This window comes from Hemiscyllium ocellatum, chromosome 5 (assembly GCF_020745735.1).
Source record: "Hemiscyllium ocellatum isolate sHemOce1 chromosome 5, sHemOce1.pat.X.cur, whole genome shotgun sequence".
In the NCBI taxonomy this organism is placed as follows: domain Eukaryota; kingdom Metazoa; phylum Chordata; class Chondrichthyes; order Orectolobiformes; family Hemiscylliidae; genus Hemiscyllium; species Hemiscyllium ocellatum.
This window is the reverse complement of record NC_083405.1, coordinates 71,928,787-71,956,494: the sequence shown is the minus strand read 5'-3', so window position 1 is coordinate 71,956,494 and position 27,708 is coordinate 71,928,787. Positions and strand designations below refer to the sequence as shown.

At 39.1% G+C, this 27,708-nt stretch overlaps 1 protein-coding gene across 1 annotated transcript in view; it reads left to right on the top strand.

The window, feature by feature from the left end:
- LOC132816073 (contactin-associated protein-like 2) overlaps positions 1-27,708 on the top strand; it is a 1,374,393-nt gene that overhangs the window by 1,243,913 nt on the left and 102,772 nt on the right. Inside the window, exon 21 of the mRNA XM_060825502.1 lies at positions 12,177-12,270. Within this exon, the coding sequence (XP_060681485.1) occupies positions 12,177-12,270 (94 nt within the window). The remainder of the gene's footprint in view (positions 1-12,176; positions 12,271-27,708) is intronic.

Genomic DNA, 27,708 nt, shown 5'->3' with positions numbered 1-27,708 from the left:
GTCTTCCAGTGGGCGTATTGCATTTTTATTGAATAGAGCTGGCTAATAGTTGAACATGTGGAAAATGCATTAGAATCAGAAGGGTAAGTCACATGAGAAAATGTAACTGGTGAGTGACTCTTAACATTAGTCCAAATATCTTTAATGCAAGCCATCCTGAGACATAACAAACCTAACTTGTCAAAATGTTTAGAACTAGCTATTTAAATGTTTTAGTTTTGCTTACTTTGCTCATGAGAGAAGTATTCCTTAGGTTGTAAGGAAAAACAGATTTTGACAATTAAAATACTAGACCAATTCCGAGGACACTATATAACGCAACCAATTTCTTCAGGGGACATGGGTACATTTTAAACTGTGTTTTCATGTTTTTTTTTGTGAAATGCAACAGCTAACTTGCTTGGACCCATATATGTGCATTACTCAGCCATAACCACAATTAAAACCAGAAATCACTTACAATGAAAGAATATGATCTGTTGTATGCTTGTCTATAGAAGGTACAAACAACCGACAAGCAAGAGCTTCAATTCAATGTAATTATTGGTTAAGTTAGTTTTTTAACATTTTCTTGATTTGCTTTTGGGAACAATAAAAGTCCTCAATATTTTTGTCTATAGAATTTGAACATTCAAACCTGAATGGTAAGAAAATTAACGAAATCTTTCAATTGTTATTTCCAATTGCTTTTTTTAGGTTTTTTTTTCATTTTACAGTAGCTGAAAATCTGTTTTCATCATATGCTTTCTTCTTTCCACTCTGCCATATACAATTTTGGATAATGTTTAGGAATTCCCTGTACTGTTAGTTTCACTTACTGTCAGCTCTAAACTATGTGTTGAAATTTAAGCCCTGTAAAAGTTCCTTGCAGACATAAACTAGGTCTGACACCTCAGTGCAATTAAAGAATCACTTTCATTTCAAACACAGAACGATCCATTTCCTTGTTAAAGTGTACTTCAAGGATTTTTAGAGGATCAAGGGAATTTCCCTCAACAGAATTTATCCTTTAACCCACCTGCAAAATAGAAGAGCTGGACATGAATCCATTGCTATTTGTGAAGCCTTGCTGAGCACAAATTGGCTATTGAGTTTATCTACATGACAAGAGATGACAACAATTCAAAAGTAATCTGTTAGCTCTGAAGCATTACGAATTCCTGAGGATTTGAGCAAATGTTATGAATAAAACAGTGTCACTTGCTGAATTGCAGAAAAAGCTGTAAACTTAACACGTTTTATTTGATATGGAGGTGCCGGTGATGAACTGGGGTGTTTGGAAGTACTTCCAAATAAACCTGTTGGACAACAACTTGCTGTTGTGTGATTTTTAACATGGTTTATTTGGGCCTTAATGTGACTCAGGAAAAGATGAAAAGGTATAAATTTTAACCCTGCCCTGCTCTTGCCTTGGGAAATGTTGAATTGATTTTCTCAAATGCAATAACAATACTGATTTGTAGTTTTGGATGCTGCTAAGTGCTACATTTAATGAACATGCATTGTAGAGTTTAAGCATGAATGTTTCTCTGGTATCTTCCTGACTAACTACATACATTGATGGATTGAATTAGCACTCAACTTGATGAATACTCATACAGAAACATGAAAAATATACTTTGTGACTATTTCTAATGACTCTCTTAGTCAAATATTCATTCAGTAATGTCTATTGTCCTGATTGCAAAATGCTCTGGATCTCAAAACAAGAAATGCTTTTAAGACACGAAAAATTGATATAAAAGTTGTAGTTAGTATTTACTTCTAATTGTAATTCTAATGGCCTAATTTAATTTACATATTTTGGGGAAAAACTAAGCAATCCATCTTCCTTGACTGCTCAACTGAATTAGTAGACCTTCAGGTCACAATCATAGTGCAAACCTAAATTAAGCCATGTCTTTGCTGCACTAATAATTGTTTTCTTTTCTATTTCTGAACATATCTGACATATTGCACAATAAAACAATTTGCAGTGTTCCTAACTATATTAACCTGGCTGATTGCACATCAGGTCCAATACAGTTCTTACCATCTGCCTCTATATTTGAACAATTGAATAATTGTTCAGTTAATTTTTTTTCAACGACTGGATGTTGCTATACCACTGATATTCCCAGAATTTCACTGTTCTTGTTATTTCATGTGAATGTCTGATTGGCTGGGAAGAGCACCAGATCCTGAAAACCTTATTTTATCTCAATGCTGAGTCAGACTTCATACAACAGCAAGTTATAGTGACAAGTGAAGCCTCACTGGGAACTGTGTCTGTACCTTTTACAATTTATATCAATGATTTAGATGAGGGGAACGAATGCATTGTACCTAAATTTACAGATGACTTGAATAGGATTATGAAATTATGTTGTGAAGAGAGCATCATGAGGACATAGACTGTTATCAACAGGTTTGGTGAATAGGGAAATACTTGGTAAATGCAGTGTATAATGGGGAAAGTGTGAAATTGTTCATTTTGGCTGGAAGAGTAAAAAAAAAGTATTAGTTAAATGGAGAATGGCTACAGCATCCCAGGATGCAGAGGAATCTAGATATTCTCAGGCATAAGTCAGAAAAAAGTTAGTATATAATTACAACAAGTAATTAGGAGGGCTAGTAGAATGCTATGTTATGAGTGGAATTGAACATATATGGTGCATAGATGAGACAACATCTTGAATGTTGTGTCCAGTTTTAGTCTCCTTAATTATGGAAAAATGTAAAATATTAGAGATAGTTCAGAAGAGGTTTACGTGATTGATTCCTGCAATGAATGGATTGGTTCATTATTTATGAGGTAAGACTAGACAAATTGGGTTTGATTCCATTGGAGTTTAGCAGAGTAGGAGGTCATTAGATTGAAGTGTATAACATTCTGAAGAATCTTCACAAAGTGTTTCTTCCTCTGGAATGAGTCCAGAACTATGGGGCACTTTTAGGACAAGGAATGAGGATTTTATTTTTTCTGTTCATGTGCTGTTTGACTTTGGAACTCTTTGCCTTAGAGTCATAGAGTCATAGAGATGTACAGCATGGAAACAGACCTTTTGGTCCATCTTGCCCATGCCGACTAGATAAACCAACCTAATCTAATCCCACCTTCAAGCACCCGGCCCATATCCCTCCAAACCCTTCCTTTTCATATACCCAACAAAATGCCTCTTAAATGTTGCAACTGTACCAGCCTCCACCACTTCTTCTGGCAGCTCATTCCATACACATACCACCCTCTGCGTGAAAAAGTTGCCCTGTAGGTCTTTTTTATATCTTTCCGCTCTCACCCTAAAGTTATGCCTTCAAGTTCTGGACTCCCCCACCCCAGGGAAAAGACTTTGTCTATTTATCCTATCCATGTCCCTCATGATTTTGTAAACCTCTATAAGGTCACCCCTCAGCTTCTGATGCTCCAGGGAAAACAGCCCTCGCCTTTTTAGCCTCTCCCTATAGCTCAAATCCTCCAAACCTGACAACATCCTTGTAAATCTTTTCTGAACCCTTTCAAGTTTCACAACATCCTTCCAATAGGAAGGAGACCAGAATTGCACACAATATTCCAATAATGGCCTGACCAATGTCCTGTACAGCCACAACATGACCTCCCAACTCCTGTACTCAGTACTCTGACCAATAAAGGAAAGCATACCAAACGCCTTCTTCACCATCCTATCTACCTGCGACTCCACTTTCAAGGAGCTATGAACCTGCACTTCAAGGTCTCTTTGTTCAGCAACACTCCCTAGGACCTTACCATTAAGTGAATATGTCCCGCTAAAATTTGCTTTTCCAAAATGTAGCACCTCGCATTTATGTAAATTAAACTCCATCTGCCACTTCTCAGTCCAAGCTAGTGGAGGCAGGATAATTGAATATTTTTGAGACAGAGGTGGTAGATTCTAAGTACACAAGGGTTATTGGGGATAACAATAATGTGAAGTTTAAAATTCAAAAGACAAACAGATCACCTTTGATCTTCTTGAACTATGGAGCAGGCCTGAGGGGCTGAAAGGCATCCATTTCCTAATTCAAATGCTCACATATTATAAAGATCCACAGTTCAAACCCTATATTGGTTACAATGAAAATGTGGGGTACGAAATGGTAACCTCAAAAAACCTTAAAGGTTTATTTTAGATTGCTTCATCAACAAAATAATTAAATATGTCATAGTTCAACTTACTGTTGTAGCATGCAACGCCCTCTCAGTACTGCGTATATAATTTAGTAATAACATTTGCAAAATAGGGTGCACTTGATCACTATGCAAATCTCACTGTCAGTTATTGGTACATCTCAATTCAGTTAAATAACTTATCTGAGAGTATTCTAACATGAACAGGATTATACTGATTTGTAATGGGGTGTGGAGTTGAAAAATATGGTTACTTCTGTGGGAATCAATTGTTTGGACAGCTGGATTGCAATGTAGAGTGTACATCAACAATGGTAATTCAATTCTCACACTCTCACTCAACATCCCTCTCACCACACCCCACCCCTCTACCTGCAGTATGGTGACCTTCAGGTTAAACCACCACCAGCTGTCTCTCTCTAATGAGAGAGCAGCCTCATTCCTGATTAAGGGTTTTTGCCTGAAATGTCAATTTTTCTGCTCCTCGGATGCTGCCTGACCTGCTGTGCTTTTCTAGTACCACTCTAATCTAGACTCTGATCTCCACCATCTGCAGTCCTCACTTTTGCCTAGTCCTCTGAGACTATGACAGCTTTGTCTCCAGTCTCTTGCAAGGCCATTGACAGTGAGCCCTCTGGCACTGGCCCCAGGCAATCACCTCCAGTGAAGGTGGCCCCACTCTTGAAGGTCCGGCTTAAATGTACTACACCAGGTCACTTTTGCCCAACAACAGGTACCTGAGGTTAATGAGATACCTGAAGCACTGTTGAAACATGGTAAGAACAATATCTTAACGAAGCTCACAGAGCTGTTCAATATATCTAGATTGTGTTTAAAATTACACAACACCAGGTTATTGTCCAACAGGTTTATTTGGAAGCACTAGCTTTTGGAGCACCGTTCCTTCATCAGGTGGTTGTCTGTGGTAGAGGTCCCATGTGACTGGAGACAAACAGTAATCATCTTTAATCTGTCTTGAACACAGCACTGCTCAACAAATTTAAAGCAGAATTGGATAATTTTCTTTGTGAAGAACAGATAGGTTTCTAAGATGGCAGATCATACTGTGAGCACATTGTTATACTCTGGAGTATCATGGAGGAGAGCCGGGAGTGTCCGAAGGCACTTGTTATCAACATTGTTAATTTCAAAAAGGCTTTTGATAGTATCAATCGGCAGTTACTCTGCTAATCACCAGACAGTACAGTATCCTTAACAACTTCAAAGCCCAATATGGCAGCTCTAGCTGTCTCTCCAAGACCAACGCAGGTACCACAGTCTGGATCAAGGTAATCGAGGGAATATTGCAAGGCTGCGTGTTGTTCACTTTCCTTTTCCCCTTGACAGTTGAACAAAAATGGAGGAAAGACAAACAGAAGAGTATATTAAAATAAATATACCTTTAGGATGAAGATCATAAAATAAGTGGACAGAAAGCAGCAGATTTATGTCCGCTCACAAGATATTTGGTCATTGTTCCAGAGAAAGAACTTTAAGACAAGAGTCCCATTACATTTGGAAATCAAAGCACTTCTTATTTTCATCAGGTCTGAATTTGAAAATAATAGGATATCAATAGTTCATAAACGGAAGCAAATTCTAACAAAACCACAGACATTAGTAGTCTAAATTATCCATTTCAGAGAGAAGCAGTCAGAACAGGATGTCATCTGATCCAATACTGAATGGAGCATTGATGCGTGTTATAGAAGTAAAATCCAAGCTTCTGGTATCTTCACGTGCTCAGAACAACTTGACTGCCTGGATATACTGTCACTGATACGTCGATCCTTGAACAGTATGCTTTCTTAGTCTTCATGGATACAGCTGACAGTCATTGAACTGATTTGAATTTAGCTTTATGCAAGCTATTCTCATTCAAAATCATTGAAAATGTTAAGTCTTCTGAAATACAGTGGTAACTGAGAAATCAATAGTTTAGTATATCATATTTTCTGTGAACAACTTCTCTGGGCCCTGAAAGATTAGTTTTATCAGTGCCGATTGTCATACCCTCCTTTGCATGATAAAATTGCATGATATCACCAAAAAAAACTTGGAAGGTTCATTTATGATATTAGAGCTTCTACCTTAATCATTTATGTCTGATCCAAATCTTTATTTTATTTTCTGACTGTTAGCTGACTGTTTTGTTCATTATAAAAGATCTTCAAGCTGATTGGCTAGATGACCAGTGAGAATGGTTTCACTCTTACTGGATGCCACATATCCATTTGGATGGTATCAGCTTGAAGGCCAGAGTGAAATAGGGAAAATCAATACTGGAGAACATGTTGAGTAGTCCCTTGGACACAGACCAGAAAATTGAACCCACTTTGTTAAAAAGTCTCAGGATTGTTTGTCACTCAAGCCTCTCTGCCTTGGATACCTTAGTGAAGGTTTCTGTCTTGTATTTCTTCCTGCGAACCTTTTGGTCAGGCATGAACTTTGGGCAATTCCAGATACACACCAGACTTTTGATGTCCAAACTACAGAAATAGTGTGGTTGCAGGGGTCAAGTCACTGAAAGTAACTTGCTGAAAGTGTGGAAGAGACTGAAACCCTCATCACACTTTCAAGAAAAACGTATTTTTCTCTTGAAGTACCACCATCTTCAGGGCTATGGACCAAGGACTGGAAACTATGTTTTGATTCTGTCCTTACTCCTTGTGCGAGATGTTGCTGAGAGAATGAGGAGGTCACAGCATGACTTGGTCAACTGTATATCTAGGACCTTAGTGAACGCCTGGCCCAGCCATCTACCTCGTTTACTGATGTGATTTAATAATTGAAAAAGAAGTGGGAATAAAGAAGAAGGAGGGTGAATTTAAGTCAGTTTCAGTACAGAGAGAGAAATATGGACTGAGAAGTAAAGCTTAGCTGAAGAGAGAGAAAAAACAAGAGATATGAAAGAACAGTGAGAGAAATAAATCAAGTACTTAACTGTACATATGAATTAGAAGAAGCCGGCTCACAGCGCCAGGGACCCAGGTTTGATTCCAGCTTTGGGCGTCTGTGTGGAGTTTGCACATTCTCCTCATGTCTGCATGGGTTTCCTCTGGGTGCTCCAGGTACCTCCCACAACCCAAATATGTGAAGGTCAGGTCAACTGGCCATGCTAAATTGTCCATAGTCTAGGTTGGGTGCATTAGTCAGGGGTAAATGTAGAGTAATACAATAGGGGAATGGGTTTGGGTGGGTTACTGTTTGGAAGGTTGGTGTGGACTTGTTGGGCCAAATGACCTGTTTTCACACTGCAGGGATTCTAAAAAGGTCTTTCGCACCATCACATCAGCCCTAACGTACAAAACGATTATGGATGATCTGGTTACTCCACATTCTGACCTGCCACCATAACCTTTCCCCACCTTACTCATCAAGATTCTATCTAGCTCAGCCTTAAAAATATTCAAAGTCTCTACTTCCACTACCTTTTGAGGAAAGGAGTTCCAAAGACCAGTGGCAAACTGTGAGAAAACATTCTCCTTACCTATATCTTAAATGGGTGACCATTTATTTTTAATCAGTCATCCCTCATTCTAAATTCTCTCACAAGAGGAGATATTGTCTCCACATCCGCCTTAGGTGTGCTGTCAGGATCTCATTAATTCAATCAAATTGTCTCTTATTCTTCTAAACTCCAGCACACTGTCCAACCTTTTCTTGTAAGATTATACACCATTTCCAATTACAATAATAAACCATCTGTGAACACATTCTACATTTGTAAAATCAGGGATACAAAGAATTCTTTAAAACAATATCAAATCAATGACAGAGTTATGATTCAGAGATGCATGTATGTGGGAAATTGAGTATCATAGTGAAGTAGAGCATATCTTTCATCTCTAGGACCTGGGCTTAAATTCAGTTTGAACTAATGGGATAAGCATGTTGTCTCATTGTTGGGCTGTGAGTGATTGTTCTGAATTTGACACTAAAGTGTTAGTCCATATAGTTAGAGACAAGCTTGCCTCCATTTACTGTGGAAGCCATAATCCTACTGTATGGGTTGAGGCAATGAATTTCCTGAAGTCGTGGATTCCACACCTCTCAGGCAGGATTTCATCTGGTTCAGAAAAAACATGACCTATACAGTTGTGCAGCTCATAAAAAGTACACCTGACCCATGTGTCACATTACAGGGACTTTGAACTTTTCACACTGGGCTTGGATTTGACATGCATCTTGTGAGTAGCAATGGAGAAATATGGATGTGAATTGGCCCACTTCTATTCTCCAACACAGCAACCCAGCTTCTAATACCATTTAAAAATCTCCTAATCTCACTCCTCACTCCCTCAAAATCTCACATGCCCTCATATCATCCGATGCCACCTAACATTCCCCAATACCACCTCATGCCCACTTTTATTCCTCCATGCTGCTCCATGTCACCTCCAGCCCTCTTGGTTCACCTTGCCTGCTCACAACTCCCAACCCATCACAGGTTTCCCATGCATCCTGTAATCACTGTCCCCACCATGTACCTTCCACAAAACATTGAGGCTCTAAGAATCTAAGATAACCCTGAATTCAAATTCACTGCCATTGATACTGGACTCAAAGAACCTGAGGGAAAAAATTGCTGTAATCCTTCAGGTTCATAAACAAATAAAAACAGATCAAAGACCAAATCTGTTATTATACATTCAAGCAAGTTTCACTAGTTCTTAGATCAATGAGACCAACAGCTGAGCGAGAGCTTTTGAGACTCAACCGAGCATTCATTATGGAACTGCTGTAAAAACAAAACATTCCAGATTTATTGACAAAATAAAGATTTATTTCCATTTTAAAACAGTTTGCCTGCCAATCATGGAGGGAAAGAACAGACCAATTACTTATTCTATCTTCAGAAGCAGAGGTTTGTAAACAGCCAGAACTACCAGACTGCTTAAATCAGTGCACAAAAATAAGACAGCAGAAGATGTTTATTTTAAAATGCTTTGTTATATAATAGAATACTTTCTTCATTGAAACATATATTGACAGCTACTAAAGAATGGTCAAAGAAAAGATTAATTTACCTTTAAAGGGCATGTTGCTGTTATTAAAAACACATCAATATTAAAATGCAGCACCTCATGGTGACATTTGTCTGTATCAAAGCATTTCACACCTACCATTCAGAATGGTCCCAACTCCTCAGTGAAATTTTCAATTTCTTCTCAGCAAACTCTCAAACCTGGTGTGCTGGTAGTATGTTTCCAAAAGACTGCACCACCAAACAAAAGTGGGATACAGAAGAAAGTCAAATGTTCTCGCCCATTTAAGATGGGGAAATCAACCTTAGCAGAGATCAACTTAAGTTTCATGCTAGATATTCTCAAAATCAACAGGCCAGTGAAGGATTGCATGGGACCAGATATGTAGAAGAAAACTGCATTTCCTCCAAAAGCAATCAAAGCGTGACAATCTGCATACTGAAACATACCTCTGCCTCACTGCCTCAAGGCACAGAGCAGAAATATTGCAGGTGACTAAGAAGAAAGGTAACTGGGAGTGCTTCCCAAATCCAGTGAGTCAAATGCTAACAAGGGATGACTAGGTAGATTGCCAGTACAGAGTGTTCCAGCAAGGCTGGTCTTTGCTGCTAAGGGGAAAGCAGACATCTGTAGGCCACTGAGTGTTTGAGCTACAGGGCGAAAGTGAGGACTGCAGATGCTGGAAATCAGAGTCTAGATTAGAGTGGTGCTGGAAAGGCACAGTAGGTCAGGCAGCATCCAAGGAGCAGGAAAATCGACGTTTTGGGCAAAAGCCCTTCATCAGGAATGAGGCAAGTAGCCTCTGTGGTGGAGTGATAAATGGGAGGGGGTGGGGCTGGGGAGAAGGTGGGAATGACCTCCATACATCTGTTGTACTCTTAGCTACCTTCTCCCCAGCCACAACCCCCTCCCATTTATCTCTCCACCGCGGAGGCTCCCTGTGTCATTCGTGATGAAGGGCTTTTGCCCAAAATGTCGATTTGCCTCAGCTATAGGGGCCCAGTCCTCCTGCACAATTGAGCTTGGCTGCTTTGCCACATGGTATGCTTTTACACACCTCTGCCAAATACCAGTGATGGAGCTTGGTGCCTTTTAGTGGCCATTAGCGACTTAGGGCCACAATTGGCCTACAGGCTGATGGGCTGCTCACCACTAAACCTGCCACTTGTAAGATATTATTGACAGAAGGGTGATGACAATGGGTGCAACTCACAGTCTCTCCTCCAAGGAAAGAGTAAAATTCAAACCATAAATTCTGAAAATCTCATCCCATAGGAGATTAGTTTATATGATATCCATAGCTCAGCGCTAATCAGCAGATCAATGATTTTGCTCAAGGAAATTATTGTGGTCTAAAATATAAGGAAGGATCCCATTTGGGATAGAATCTTAAGAACTTACAACTGATCATTAGATACTACAAGAGTCAGACATACATCTGCTACTATTATTACTACTACAACGACTACCTACTACAACTGCTACATACTACTATATGTTCTTTGTTCAGATTGCAAAGAAAAAAGGAATTCAACAATCTACCCTTCGTCCGTCCCCCATTCTTCACTTTATCTCCAAAATAAAAACATTGACTTTTGGGACCTGAATTAAATAAAGAAAATGAGATAAAAATGTCACCAAGAAAGAACATTTTAAAGATTACATTATTAAAATAATGCATCTGTTAAAATGTTTCTCATTTCTTTGGACTTTCATTACAAAATGGTTTGTTGAGTGCTTCTCTAGGGAACGCAAGTTGATATTTTAATCTGACTAATTATCACTTTTGGCTTGCCAATTGGACAGCTCTATTATAAATTACTTCAAATATGCTTCAGTTAGTAAAAATAACTTCCTTTAATCTTTTGTACTTTATATGAACCTTGCATTGAGGTGGTTTTCTTCATTGCTATACATTCTATCCATTTGGTTGGTAAAACATAATGATTCACATCATGCTTGCCAATTAATCAGGACTATTGTATAATCAGATGTAAAATAGCTTCACATATATATATATATATATATATATATAGTGTCTTTCACATTCTCAGGATGTCTGAAGAGTGTTTTAGTGCCAATTGGATTATTTTAAAGTCACTTTTGTGACGTGCATAAATGAGATGTAATTATTTTAAGTTTATACATCAATGTAGTATATATAGTTACATGAAAAATCATTACACTAGAATTATTTATCCAGTGTAAGAACGCTTTTGCTAAATTCGCAGCTATGCAGGCATTCCACAATGTTACTAAGTTAAAATGGAGTTTACTGAAAACTTTGTGCTTTATCAGAACATTACACAGCCTTTGTTATCTAATTAGATTAGATTACATTACTTATAGTGTGGAAACAGGCCCTTCGGCCCAACAAGTCCAACCGACCCGCCACCCACCCATACCCCTAACCTTACCAATTCACCTGACCTGCACATCTTTGGACTGTGGGAGGAAACCGGAGCACCCGGAGGAAACCCACGCAGACACGGGGAGAACGTGCAAACTCAATGCAGTCTGTCGCCTGAGTCGGGAATTGAACCCGGGTCTCAGGCGCTGTGAGGCAGCAGTGCTAACCACTGTGCCACCGTGCCGCCCACAAATTGTGCTATAAAATCCCAAGTGAACAATCTGGAAAATATTGTGATATTTAATATTTTGATAAAAGAGAGATTGTAATTTTGAAAATCAATGAGTTCATGTTCATGTATTGTATTATTGACATATTCTGTTTTTCTCATCTGAAAAGGTGTCAGTAATTTAAGTTATTATCACTAAGGGGAAAAACGTGTTTGCCGAACACTGCTAGGTTTTGACACAGTGTGTGTTAATTCCTTGGGATCAGTCAAAACCACAGGCCACTATCTCCACAGCCCATAAAGTTTTATTGATGTTATCAGAAAGGAGTCTGATGGACCTGTGCAAATAGCTGCAGTGCCACACTGTCTGCCTCTGAAAAATAAGACTGCTTGAGGAAGAGCCCAGCAAGCCAAGTTTCCCACTAAATATCATTACAATATGATCTAATTCTTTTGTATCTTTTTATTTTCATCTTTGTTCAGCTGGACCATTATCCTGCAGTACCTTACAGCCTGCCACCATCTACAGATATCAAGTTTAACTCTCTGAAGACACTGTTCTTGGGGAGAGTTGTCGGTAAGTGTGAATGATGTGAACTAAAATTTATCCTCCAAAAATATATTCACCCAGATTTTACAGTCAGTGATAGAACAGCAGTCAATAACCTCAAGAAAATTTCCTGTGAAAATCCAGCAAATTCTGTGATGCAGACTTCCCCCATCACAATGCAGTCTAAATCAAATGCTAACTCTCAGGAATCTTCTCACATGCGGTGATGATGTCAACCTACAGAGCATCTATTCAGTCACATTGACATATAAAGTCGGAAAATTAGTGAGGCCAAAGCACTGAATCTTTTCATTTTTAATTTGAAAATTTAGGTGGTGAAAAAAGATGATGTTTGGATTACAATAGAAGCTAAAATAACGAAAACTTGAAAAAATATATTTTGCTTTTAAAATGTGGATGTTTTTGTCACAACGAGAAATTTGTTAGAGAGAGCATTTAGCTGCAATTATGAAGCTAGGACTCCATTAAAAGCCTCAGTGCAGCCTCGTCAACAAATCACCCACAGGTTTTTAGAATGAGACCAGCTGTGTTAAGAGTGGAAGGTTTTATCATTAACTAAGTTCATTAGTTGCGATCTGGAATGTTTCTCTACATTGCAAACTTTGAAGAAGTTTGGTTTTCAATGCTATTTCACACAATTGAAATTGCTGCCAGTTTCAATGCAGTGACAGTGGTTAACACTGACAGTTTGGTATTATTAACTCTGTAAAGCACAGGTTTTGAGCAAAGCTGATTAGTTTGGGGGAAGGTAAGAAAAGAGCTCATTAGAATCGGATTTTCATAGTCCAATCATCCTGCCACTGGAGACAGTTTCGTATTACTCACTCCATCAACCAATTCACGATTTTGAATGACTCTCCAAAATCTCAAATTACCTTTCTACCTGCTCTAAGGAACAAATCTCCACTTCTCGACATAACAAAACTCTCTCTTTCCAATGTATAAAATCCCATGGCATCCATTCCTAAATCTTGACAAATTTCCTCGAGTGTTATGCTCAGAAATAAGCACAGTGCTTCTACTGAGGCCTGATATATTTAATAAGTGTTAAGCATAATTTCCTTGGTTTTAAATGCTATTCTTTTATTAACAAAGCCAAGTATCCCATATACTTTTATAAGACTTTCTGAATTTGACATAGCATCTCCAAAATTTTTAAGTATAGACACCCACAAGGTCTTCCTGCTCCTTCAACCCCTTTAAATTGTTTTCTTTTTCATTTCAAGTTGTCTCTGCTCATTTTTCCTAGAACTGTATATCATTTCACGCATTACACTTCATCAAAATGATTGTTCATCTCTAATCCACTTCTATCCACCAAAAGTGTGTTATTATTCTCAATTTCTATTACATTTCCATGTTTCATGCAAAACTTTTGATTTATTCCCTGTCTGCACAAGTCCAAATCATTAATATACATTAGTAAGTCCCATGCTTTGAATAGTGACCTTAAGCTGAAACCACTCTATGCCTCTTTCCAGTTTGAAAAATAAGCACTTATCATTATTTTCTATTGTCAGTCATTTAGTTAATACTGTAGCCAGGCTACCACTAAAGCTTTAATTCTGCCAGCTTTCAAATAGTCAACTATGTGATGCAAAAGTAAAAACAGAAAATGCTAAAAATCCCAAACAGGTCAGACAGCAGCTGGAGAGAGAAACAGACTTAACAGTTTGGGTCAATAACCTTTCATTGATGTCCCCGTGACACATTCCAAAAGCATTTTGAATCTCAATATACACAATACACCAGCATTATCCTCAGCAAACCTCTATATATCTTCATCAGTAATCTCAAACACGTTCGTCAAATACAAATTTGCCTTCAACAAATCAATGCTGACATTTATTTATTTGTGCATTCTTTTCCAAATGCCATTTAATCTTTGTCTCCGATTACTGTCTCTAAACGCTTCCCCATCACCATTATAAGGCTGGATGGCATGTATTTGCCAAATATTTCCCTCTTCCATGTCCAAACAGAGATTGGAATCCTCCAGCCCTCTAGTACTACATCCATATACATGGAGGATTGGACGTTTGGGACCAGAACTGATGCAATTTCCATCCTTGCTTTCTTTAGTTAGTTTAGGATGTTTCCATTGGGATTAGATAACATTTCTACTTTTAGAACGGCCAAATTATTAAATACAGATATACATGGCACATTCTGAAAATGTTCACTTTTGCAACAATTACAATTTTTAAACAGCTGATTTTGAAAGAATGAATCTCTTCCTCCTTTCTGACCTATTTTAATCTAAGACAATATTTGTACTGCCTTATCCTTTCTTGTTTTGTTGGTGACATATTTGTCTATTGAAGGCAGTTGTAAAACATGCAGTTAGCACTTTAGTTAAGCTCTCATATTACGTTTTGGGCAATAAATGATCTGACCCATCCTTTCACTAATCCTTTACTATTTATGATTAATAAGACCGCTAGGTTCTCTTTTAACTGATACTGTTGTTCTGTTCAATCCATGTTGCTGACCTACATTGGCTCCTCACCCACCAAAGCCCTAGATTTTATGTTCGCATTGCTTGTTTTCAAACCCAACTACAAGCCTTGGGCATTCCTACTTTATCACCTTTCTTCAGTCTAACATCTTCTGGAAACTCTGTGGGACTCTAGTCATCATATCCTGTGCATTTCTCAATTCATTAACTCAACATTTTGTTATGAATCAGACCAAACCTCCTCAAAATATATCAAGAAGATAATGTAGATCCTAACTTTTCTTATTTTAAATGTCAGTGTAAGATATTGTATTGTGGATGCAATTTGATTGATCAACTACCAAGCTTGAAATAAAATATACTTTATTCATGCATCACAATTAAATTATAGACAAAATAAAAATAAAGGAAAAGAATTAGCTTTGCTGTCACTCAATGCTTAACAAAATAGTATAAAAACATTAACTACTACTAATCAATTGTTCCAATATAATAATATCTCAAAAACACACTCTTGGCAAAGACAAATTCAGTAAAATAGATTGCATGCAATTCTAGCAGCAGGAACAGAACCCCACCTTTTAGCTGTAATAGAGGGGGAATAAGAGCTTCCACATCCAGCTTCAAAACTCCAGCAACGTTTCTGAAGGTATAAATTTAAAAACATCCTGTTTCCAATCTTGACCCCACCCCTTCAGGCTGCTTCTTCTGTTCCAGCTTTAAAACAAACCCCAAGGCCTCACAAGCTGTTTATTTTATTGGCTTTGGCACAGACTGCTTGTCAGCTCTGTTTCAAACTTTCTTCGATTAAAAAAAGGACAAAATAAACCTCTTAGAGACATAGTAATGTCACAATTAGCATCAATGTCTTTACCTATTCAAGCCCAGAACTTTGGAATTCCCTTTCCATGGCTCCCTGACTTATAATGTTGCTCTCATTCACTAATGCAGCTTAAAATCTTCCGCTTTGACCAAATGTCTCCTTATTTTGCTCGGTGACAATTGTTTAGTCTGATTTCACTCCTGTGTAGCACAGAACATAGAAGATAGAACAGAGAACAGTACAGCACAATACAGGCCCTTTGGCCCTTAATATTGTGCCAACCTTAATCCTACTCTAGGATCAAACTGACCTATGTACCTTACATTGTACTATCTTCTATGTGCCTATCCAAGAATGGCTTAAAAGGCCCTAATGTCTCTGACTCTACTAGCACTGCTGACAATGCATTCCCCACACTCACCACTCTCTGTGTAAAGAACCTACCTCTGACATCTCCCCTAAACCTTCCTCCAATCACTTTAAAATTATGTCCCCGCATGATAGCCATTTCCACCCTGGGAAAATGTCTCTGGCTAGCCATTCTGTCTATGTCTCTCCTCATTTTGAACACCTCTGCAAAGTTACCTCTCATCAGTGAGAAAAGCCCTCACTCCCTCAACCTTTCTTCATAAGACATACCATCCAGTCCAGGCAGCATCCTGGTAAATCTCCCCTGCGTCCTCTCTAAAGTTTCCACATCTTTCCTATAATGAGGCAACCAGAACTGAATACAATATTCCAAGTGCGGTCTAACCAGGGCTTTATAGAGCTGCAGCATAACCTTGCAGCTCAATCCTCCTGCTCATGAAAGCCAACACACTATCTGCCTTTTTAACAGCTCTATCAACGTGGGTGGCAACTTTGAGGGATCTATGGACATGGACACCTCTCTTCCTCCAAACTGCCAAGAATCCTGCCTTTAACCCTGCAACCTTCATTCAAATTTGACCTTCCAAAATGAATCACTTCACATTTTCCAGGTTGAACCCCATCTGTCACTTCTCAGCCCAGCTTTGCACCCTACCAATGTCCCATTGCAACCTAAAACAGTTCTCCACAATTCCAACAACCTTTGTGTTATCAGCAAACTTACTAACTCATTCTTCTACTTCATCATTCAAGTCATTTATAAAAATCACAAAGAGCAAAAGTCCCAGAACACAACATCACTGATCACCAAGCTCCAGGCTGAATACTTACCATCTATGACCACCCTCTTGTCTTCTAAGGACCAGCTAATTCTGTATCCAGACAGCCAAATTTCCATGTAACCCATGCCTCTTTACCTTCTAAATAAGCCTACTACAGGGAGCCTTATCAAACACCTTGCTAAAATCCATATACACTATATCCACTGCTGTGTCTCCATCAATTTGTTTTATCACATCCACAAAGAATTAAATAAGTCTTGTGAGGTAACACTTGCCCCTCTCAAAGCCATGCTGACTATCTCTAATCAAGCTATGCTTTTCCAAATAATCATAAATCGTGTCTCTCAGAATCCTCTCCAATAATTTACCCACCACCAACATAAGACTGACTGATCTGACATTCCCAGGATTCTCCCTGTTCCCTTTCTTGAACAAGGGAATAACATTTGCCACCATCCAATCATCTGTCCAACTCCAGTGGACAATCAGGATACAAAGATCATCGCCAAAGGCACAGTATTCTCTTCCCTCGCTTCCTGTAGCAACTTTGGGTATATTCCGTCTGGTCTAGGGACTTATGTATCCTCATGTTTTTCAAAATTTCCAGCACATCTTCCTTCTTAACATTAAGCTGTTCGAGTGTATCAGCCTGTTTCACACTGTCCTCACAAACGACAATGTCCCTCTCACTAGTGAATACTGAAGCAAAGCATTTATTAAGGACCTCCCCTCCCCTGTGCTCCAGGCACAAATTCCCTCCACTATCCTTTATTGGCCCTACCCTCACTCTGGCCATCCTCTTGTTCCTGACATAAATGTAAAAAGCCTTGGGGTTTTCCTTAATTCTACCTGCTAAGGCTTTTTCATGTCCCTTTCTAACTCTTCTAAGTCCATTCTCCCGTTCCTTCCTGGCCACTTGTAGCCCTCTGGAACCCTGTCTGATCCTTGCTTCCTCAATCTAAATTAAGCTTCCTTCTTCCTCTTGACCAGATGTCCCACATCTCTTCTCATCCAAGGTTCCTTCACCCTGCCATCCTTTCCTTGCCTCAGTGGGACAAACCTATTTTTTAGATTAGACTTACAGTGTGGAAACAGGCCCTTCGGCCCAACAAGTCCACACCGACCCGCCGAAGCGCAACCCACCCATACCCCTACATTTACCCCTTACCTAACACTACGGGCAATTTAGCTTGGCCAATTCACCTGACCCGCACATCTTTGGACTGTGGGAGGAAACCGGAGCACCCGGAGGAAACCCACGCAGACACGGGGAGAACGTGCAAACATTCACAGCAAGTGCTCCCTAAACAACCTCCATATTTCTGTTGTACATTTTTGTTAGAATATCTGCTCCTGATTTATGCTCCCAGCTTCTGCTTAATAGCATTGTAATTCCCATTCCTCCAATTAAATACTTTACCATGCCATCTGCTCCTATGGCTATAGTATAGGTCAGAGAGTTGTGATCACTATCACCGAAATGCTCTCCCACTGAGAGATCTGACACCTGGCCTGGTTTGCTGCCAAGCACCAAATCCAATATCACTTACCCTCTAGTTGGCCTATCTGCATATTAAGTCAGGAATCCTTCCTGGGCACACCTGACAAAAACTGTTCCATCCAATCTATTTGAACTAAGGAGGTTCCAATCAAAGTTAAAGGAAAGTTAGTCACCCATGAAAATAACCCTGTTACTTTTGCACCTTTCTAAAGTCTGCCTCCCAATCTGCTCGTCCATGTCTCTGTTGCTATTGGGGGATCTGTCGAAAACTCCCAATAAAGTGACTGCTCGTTTCCTGTTTCTGATTTCCACCCATACTGACTCAGTAAACAACCCTCCTAGATGACCTCCCTTTCTGCGGCTGTGATACTATCCCTGATTAGCAATGCCACTACCCCCACCTCTTTTACCTGCCTCCCTATTCCTTTTGAAACATCTAAACCCTGGGACATCCAACAACCATTCCTGCCCCTGTGATATTCAAGTCTTCGTACTGGCTACTACATCATAGCTCCAAGTACTGATCCATGCTGTATGTTTATCACCCTTATTCCTCGCACTTCTTGCATTAAAATAGACACACTTCAATCCATCACACTGACTGCAACTTTGCCATATCATCTGTCTATCCTTCCTCACAGACTCTCTGCACGTTGTATCTGCCTGTTCACCAGCTACCCCATTCTCTGATCTGTAGTTCCGGTCCCCATCCCCCTGCCAAACTCGTTTAAACCCTCCCAAAGAGCTCTAGCAAACCTCCCGTTCGGGATATTAGTCGTCCTCCAGTTCAGGTCCCACCTTCCTCAGAAAGATCCCAATGACCCACTTTAAGACTTTTCAATAAGTAAGTTAATATATTAATACAAGTTGTCATTTATATAAAGGTAGGCTCTGAGTGCAGGACTGAAATTCATCTTATTTGGAGGTGCTATTTTCACTGTCTGTATCATTTTTGCAATTGAAATGCAGGTCTGGAATGAACAGTAAGTATGTGACCTTTAGAATAATAGCTGCAACTTTGAGGGGAACAAATCCTGGATTACAGTGAATTTTTGCTGAAGTAAAAACTGCAATATGGGCAACCAGTAATGTCACAATAAAACCAAGAGAGAGACTAATATTTCAAGCCATCTGGTTCTCATTTTAGGACTATCAGAATTGATGGGATCGAAATACGAGTCTGATTTCAAGCTCCAAATATTCGATGAGCATTGTCATTCACTTACATTTCCCTTAATGAATGATTTATGTTTCCTTGCTATGAGGCAGAAAAGATTAATTTAAAGCTATAAAAAACGTGCTCACTAATAGAATAGGAACTGCAGTTTCGGTGTGCAGATAAGGTTGGTATTCTTCAAAACCTGCATGAGCACAATGGAGTGTTTCAGTATTACCAGTAGACTTGCATAATAAATATTTGTTCTGGATTGTAGAAATCAGGTCTCCTGTCTTTGTGAAATAAATATGCAGCATGCAATCTACATGTGCTAAGTTGATTAATGAGGTAATTTTATTAATTGTGACTGTTGATCAATGTAGTAACAGTATCATATTGGTAAAAGGGCAGAGATTTCTGCCAACAATAAGCATTATTGGCATTTCAGAAAAGGTTTATGTCTATTATTAATGTGGATTCATGGTACATAGTTGCAAAGATGCCTTGAAACTTCTTCTGTACACTGCTTTAGGTGGAGCTAAGCTACAAGCACTGCTTATCACTTGTTTGCTCTGTAGTTTGTACAAAACTAGCTAACATCAGGTAGGACAATGGCCTCAGTTGCACTAAACTACACAAGATAAAGCAGATTTCTACTCTTGATCATGACTGTTCAACATCTTGAGTTGTGAAGTCAACATGTATGGCAAACAAGAGAAAATAAGATCAAACTTGCATTGGCGAATTAACCATCACTCATACTTTGATAGATGCAGAATGGTCACTTATGTGAGGTGCAACATTGAAGCCAGTGATCGCTGAGCTGCACCTAATGTGAGCTTTAAAATAAGGAGGAGAAAGTGGGCAAAAACACTTTTGAGCATTTCTCAGATGATCTAAGATTGTTCTTCTTAGAGATTGATAACTCTTTGTCCTCCCTAATACATGTAATGAATAAAAAGATTTTGTTTCAAAAATCCTGTGAGAGAAATGTATACTTGCTCAGGGAGTGTGATGGTAATTGTCTGGCTGCTGCCTTCAATCTGAAGATTTTATTCATAAAGTGACAAGCACAGATTAGTTGCAAAATGAAAACTGGCAAAGGACGCTTTGGGAGGTAAAGATGACTGAACAGTTTGGATTTCACTTGTCCCTTAAGCCCTTTGATATTATTTCTTTGATGTTTCCTCTGGTTTTAAAAAAAATCAATGCCTGATGCAACAATCTTGTTGTATGATGTCAGCAATTTCTTTTATTATATTTTATATGGTTATTGAGCATTCTGGCAAATTTAACATTAAGCCCTTCTTAAAGATAGTGATGAGTCATTTTTTAGAATCACTGCAATGCATCTTGATTCAATGGAAATATCTGATCTAGAGAGGTGAAATAGAGTGACTGGTGTTCAAGACAGCATAGAGTCATAGAACTGTACAGCATGGAAACAGACCCTTCAGTCAAACTTGTCCATGCCGACCAAATATCCTAACCTAATCTAGTCCCATTTGCCAGCACTTGGCCCATATCCCGCTAAACCCTTTCTATTTATATACCCATCTAGATGGTTCTTACATGTTGTAATTGTACCAGCCTCCACCACTTCCTTTGGCAGTTCATTCCACACATGCACTATCCTCTGCATGAAAATGTTGCCCCTCGGGCCCTTTTTAAATTGTTCCCCTCTCACCCTAAACCTATGCCTTGTTGATCAAATACTTAGGTCAGTGTGAATTGGGGAAGCTCTCCATTAATTGGAACCATACCTGATGCAGAGAGGAAGGTTATGATTGTTAGAAATCAATTAACTCAGCTCCAGGACTTCAGTGCTGAAGATCCTTACAGTATTGTTTTTTTTTTCTAATCAACCTGCTCAGAGATATTATGACATCTCTAGAACAGGTGGGACTTGAACCTCTTAACTTAGAGGTCAGGACAGTGCCACAGCACCACAAGAGCCCTTTAGTTCCTCATGGTAGGGCCCTAGGCTAAATTACCTTCAACAGCTTCATCAATGACCCTGGTTCCATCATAAGGTCAGAGGTGGAGACTCCTCAGATTCTGACGTAGTCCATATCCAAATGCAACAACATCTGGACAGCATCCAGCCTTGGGCTAATAAGTGGCAAATAACATTCGTGCCATATAAATGCCAGGAGGTGGGACTAGATTGGATTGGGATATCTGGTCGGCATGGATGGGTTGGACCGAAGGGTCTGTTTCCATGCTGTACATCTCTATGACTCTATGACTCTAAGAGATGATCATTGCCCCTTGACATTTAACGGCATTACTGTCACTGAATCCCTCACTATCAACTCCTGGGGGTTACCATTGACGAGATCTGAACTATATTAGCAAAATATACACTGTGGCTACAAAAGCAGGTCAGAGGCTAGGAACTCACCACCTATTTCCCTAATAGCTGTCTACTATCAAAAAGGCACAAGTCAGAAGTCTAATAGAATACTGTCCACATGCCTGAATAAGTGCAGCTCCAGTAACTCTCAAGAAGCTTGACAACATCTGCAAGGTATCTGTATTGGCACTACATTGACTGTCTTCATTCATTGTCTTCACCACTGATGCACAGTGACAGCAATGTACACCATCTACAGGATGCCCTACAGTGACTCACCAAAGCTCCAGTAATAGCACATTCCCAACCCACAACTTCCAGCACCTAAAACATGGTATATGGGACTGCCTCCATCTGCAAGTTCTCCTCCAAGCACACACCCTTCTCATTTAAAACTATGTTAAATTCCTCCTACTGTTACTCGGTCAAAATCCTGGGACTCATTCCTAACATCACTGTAGTTGTCCTTATACCTGAAACACTGCAGCAGTTCAAGAGACAATTCACTGCCACAGTGCTGTTAAGAAAATGTTGTTTTTGATCCCACAACATAGATAATGTGTGGTTTGAAGAATAACTCACAGATGGTGATGTTCCCATATATCTTGATAGTAAAGGTCATGGGTTTGGAAAGTACTGCTGAAGGTGAGTTACTGGGTACTTCTCATAAAAATATATATATTACATACTGCTACCTACCACTGTGCATCTGTTGTGGAACTAGTGAATATTTAAGTTGATGGAGGGGTTAATGCTTCTTCATGATAATGTTAAGTCTCGAGTGTCAGTAAAATGAAGAGTGTTTCTTCACACTCCTGATTTGTGCTTGATACAATGAAGAACAGACATTGCAGAAACAGGAAATGGGATTCTCACCTTAGAAGTCATAACTTCTGATCTGTTCGAGTTCAGTTTCTGAGTCACTGTTGATCATGTGGTTCCTCTTTTGGTGGGGATGGTCATTGGTTGCCTGTTGCATAGCACAAAGTTTGCTTAACTCTTATCAATATGTCTAAGCGTGAATGATGTCAGGGTCTTGCTGCATTTCAGCACAAACTTCTTCAGTGTCTGAAGCTTACAAATATTCAATTGAATTTAGCTCCCACCAACTGCAGTGGTAGATTTGAATCAGTTTGGATCCGTGGATTACTCATTTTATGGCGTTATTCCTGTACCATTGTCTTCTCTCAATAAGTTTGATCATGTGGTGTTAAAGAGTGCCCTCTGGTGTTTGTTCAGTTCAACTAGTTTTTATGTCATTTATTATCGGAAATTAACCTTCTTACTGATTTTGGTTGATTTTTTAAAATGGCAATGATAACCAGAGATCTACTTCATGGGTAATTGAATTGTTACTTCTAAAATTAAAAATTGTTTAGCACAATTGCTTGTTGTGGTACAAAGAAGATATTATAGCAAGTAATAAAATATCAGGACCAACAGAATAATTAAAAGGATGAGAAAATTAAACTATAATGAGCAATTCCAGCCCTTGAGAGCTGCCACCAATCTGATTTGCCCTCAGCAAAGTAATCCTATTAGCATTAGAACAAGTAATGGCCATGCTGGGACTGCAGGGAAATACTGGAGAAAAGACAATTTGGATACTGGACTAAGGTAAGTCAAGTGAGACAACTAGGCACATGGCGTTCTGGAGCCCAGGGAGGATGAGGGAAAGCAACTACAAATTGGGAATGCATCTTGAGTTACCTCCAATGGACACAAGCCATCCCTAAAACAGGTACCTACTTCGTCCCTTGAAGTTGTGAAAGTATAGGCTGGCATTTTTCATTTCATCTTCTGACACCCAACATATAATGATGGTGCACATCTTAGCAGGCCTTTAATTAGCTGGCTAACTGAGTTTTCCCACCCAGATTATAATATGATACAGATTATAGCTGAGCAGAAAGACAGCCGGCTAGCCCATTCTGTTTGACATGTCCCCACCTGCAAATATGCCAGCAGAGTGGCTGTAACTTTCCCTCATTATTTCACTGAGTGAGTGGTCAATCAGAATCCTAGGGAAAATGGTGGAAGCAACTAGTGTTGAGTTAAAAAAATGCAAATAATTTATATTTGTTTAATAAAATAATATTTTGATGTACAGTCAGTTCTGATATAACGCAACATAGGTAGTTCGTATATAACACAATGTTTGCATTCTTGTGTTAATCTGCGTTATAGAAAACTTAAGTTTTAGAACAGCACTTGAAGAGTTGGTAATGTAATAACGTTACAGCCAAATACATTTTAAAAGTTTGCATTTTAGAAGCAATGTCCCCAATTTGTCAATCATGTTATAGCGAATTTGTGTTAACAAAATGTGTGTCATAGCAGAATGACCTGTAGTTCCATTCTTGTGCAATCTCCCATTATAAGAAAATCGTGCAATAGCCATGCCATTTAAACTAGTGGGGCCAGAATCATATTATAGCTGGTACAGGTGAGGAAAGTTTGTGTTCTACAAATTATGGTGTAAATTCTTCAATCGCAGTAAAACCAATTTGAGTTGGAGAAACGCTCATTATAGCAGAACCGACTGTGTAGTCATTTGAGACATGACATCTGTTATGTATAACATGCTTAGAAATAATAGATTATTTTGGACCTATTTATTCTAAAGGCTTTCCAGTACCAGAGATGTTTCTTGCTTGATGTCTGTTATAGACTAATTGATAGAAATTGTTTCCATTGATTAGGGTCATAGAGATGTACAGCATGGAATCAGACCCTTCGGTCCTACTCGTCCATGCCGACCAGATATCCCAACCCAATCTAGTCCCACCTGCCAGCACCCGGCCCATATCCCTCCAAATCCATTCAAATGCCTCTTAAATGTTGTGATTGTACCAGCCTCCACCACTTTCTCAGGCAGCTCATTCCATACACGTACCACCCTCTGCGTGAAAAAGTTGCCCCTTAGGTCTCTTTTATATCTTTCCCCTCTCACCCTAAACCTTTGCCCTCTAGTTCTGGACTCCCCAACCCCAGGGAAAAGACTTTGCCTATTTATTCTATTCATGCCCCTCAAAATTTTGTAAACCTCTATAAGGTCACTCTTCAGCTTCCGACGCTCCAGGGAAAACAACCCCAGCCTGTTCAGCCTCTCCCGATAGCTCAAATCCTCCAACCCTGGCAACCTCCTTGTAAATCTTTTCTGAACCCTTTCAAGTTTCACAACATCTTTCCGATAGGAAGGAGACTGACTTGCACACAATATTCCAACAGTGGCCAAACCAATGTCCTGTAAGCCGCAACATGACCTCCCAACTCCTGTACTCAATACTCTGACCAAACGCCTTCTTCACTATCCTATCTACCTGCAACTCCACTTTCAAGGAGCTATGAACCTGCACTCCAAGGTCTCTTTGCTCAGCAACACTCCCTAGGACCTTACCATTAAGTGTATAAGTCCTGCTAAGATTTGCTTTCCCAAAGTGCAGCACCTCGCATTTTTCTGAATTTAACTCCATCTGCCACTTCTCAGTCCATTGGCCCATCTTGTCCAGATCCTGTTGTAATCTGAGGTAACCCTCTTCGCTGTCCACTACACGTCTAATTTTGGTGTCATCAGTGAACTTACTAACTGTACCCCTTATGCTTGCATCCAAATCATTTATGTAAATGACAAAAAGTAGAGGATCCAGCACCGATCCTTGTAGCGCTCCACTGGTCACAGGCCTCCAGTCTGAAAAACAACCCTCCACCACCACCCTCTGTCTTCTATCTTTGAGCCAGTTCTGTATCCAAATGGCTAGTTCTCCTTGTATTCCATGAGATCTAACCTTGCTAATCAGTCTCCCATGGGGAACCTTGTCGAAAGCCTTACTGAAGTTCAGAGAGATCACATCTACCACCCTGCCCTCATCAATCCTCTTTGTTACTTCCTCAAAAAACTCAAGCAAGTTTGTGAGACATGCACAAAGCCATGTTGACTATCCCTAATCAGTCCTTGCCTTTCCAAATACATGTACATCCTGTCCCTCAGGATTCCTTCCAACCACTTGCCCACCACTGACATCAGGCTCACCGGTCTCTAGTTCCCTGGCTTGTCCTTACCACCCTTCTTAAACAGTAGCACCACGTTAGCCAACCTCCAGTCTTCCGGAACCTCACCTGTGACTATCGATAATACAAATATCTCAGCAAGAGGCCCAGCAGTCACTTCTTTAGCTTCCCACAGAGTTCTCGGGTAAACCTGATCAGGTCCTGGGGATTTATCCACCTTTACCTGTTTCAGCAAAAAGTGATTATCATTCAATTCATTATCGTGTAATTACCAGGAGGATGGATTTTGAACTAAATGAATCTTGGTCTTTCTTGATCTAACTTTCCCTATAATACATTCTCCCACTTTCCACATCTATTAGGTGCCTTGCAATCTTTATATCCACTCACTACTTCAATAAACTCTTATAATATTTAAATTATAAGCCTTACAGAATTACATATTCAACTGTTTCATGAGATCAATGTAAACTGTTGAGAATTTAGGGAAAATGCAATTATTTCTCAATCTGAAATTATTGGTGACTACTCATTAGGTTTATTAATCTTACCATTCAACTGATATGCTACTCTTCCACTAGACCTGTTCAAAAGCACCTCTGGAAGCATACTAATCACAGAATTGTTCAACACATTAAGTCATATCTTTATTAAGTTGCCATAAATAATTAGATCATGCAAAATGTGTTCAGATATTAAAACTGAAGGCTAGACGAGTTCACATTTGTAATCAGGACCTTAGTACTTGTGTCATGTCTTTTCTCAAATCTAACACAAATCTTGAAAACTGAGGGCTTTTTTTTAGTTTTCTGTGTACACAGACATTATACAGTAACAGAGTTTTCTGATTATACCTGTTCAAATCAACACATATATTACAAAGGCACAGCTAATTAAAATATTGAGCGCTTCTCTAAGCAAAATATGAACGAGCAGTTTTTGACAATGACTTTGTAAAAGGTATTAGAAATATGGAACCAAATAAAGCAGTGTTATAATAAGCTCTTATTTGTCAATTGTTGTTTTATAATTGCAATTATATAATCTATGTAAACATCTGAGACACCTTCAGAATATTCTCTAGTTTTGCAATGTGGTAGGGACTCCACTATGGAACTATATTTAAATGAGTTGCTCATAAAAAAGAATCTCCAATGCAAAATTATGTGCTACCACGCACTACTGAAAACCAGCATGTAACATTAATCATTTTTTTACTACATTTCACTCTGGGAAGCAAAAGAAATCTGTGTTTTGCTTGGCCTTTGTAAAAGATTATAATTCAGATGAGACAGTCCATTCAGATCAACTAGCTCACTTCTCTAATGAGATCAACAGTGCCTCCATTCCCGGATTTAACTGCCCCTTGAATGGCTTCAGAGCTTTCTCCCTAGCTGGGATTACTATGAATATATACTTCCTGACATTTAGCCTGAACTTGCCTTTCACCAATTGTAACTCATTCTGCAACCATGGCTTAACTTGAATTAATGCACTTAATTAGCCTTTTCTATTCTATTTAGTACCATATAAAGCTCTTTAACAACTTCTTTCAAGCCCTTTGTTTCAAGCCTTCTAATGTTTCCTCACAATTCAATTCTCTGAGCAACCCCATAGCCCTGTCAATGTTGCTTCCAAGTTTAGAATACATCCCTTATGACTCAGTGATCGGAATTAAATGCAGTATCATGGGGGCCTGACTGAGTACAGAACAGCTTCAATACCACAACCTCAGATGTTATCTTCCAATGATTAATGGTAATTTGTTTACCAGGGAGTAAAAGGCTATCAACAAATTAAAATTGAACTTTTAATGTTATGGTGGATTGGGAAGGGAGCAAAACAAGCTATATAAGTCAGTCTAGAAATTCACTGCCCACTGTAGAAGTAAATCATGCAGACTATTAAGGTTCAATTTTGAATCTTTGGTTTATTGTGAGATATCGAATATAAAATTGAATATACGAGCTAGTCCTAAATCTGGGTGA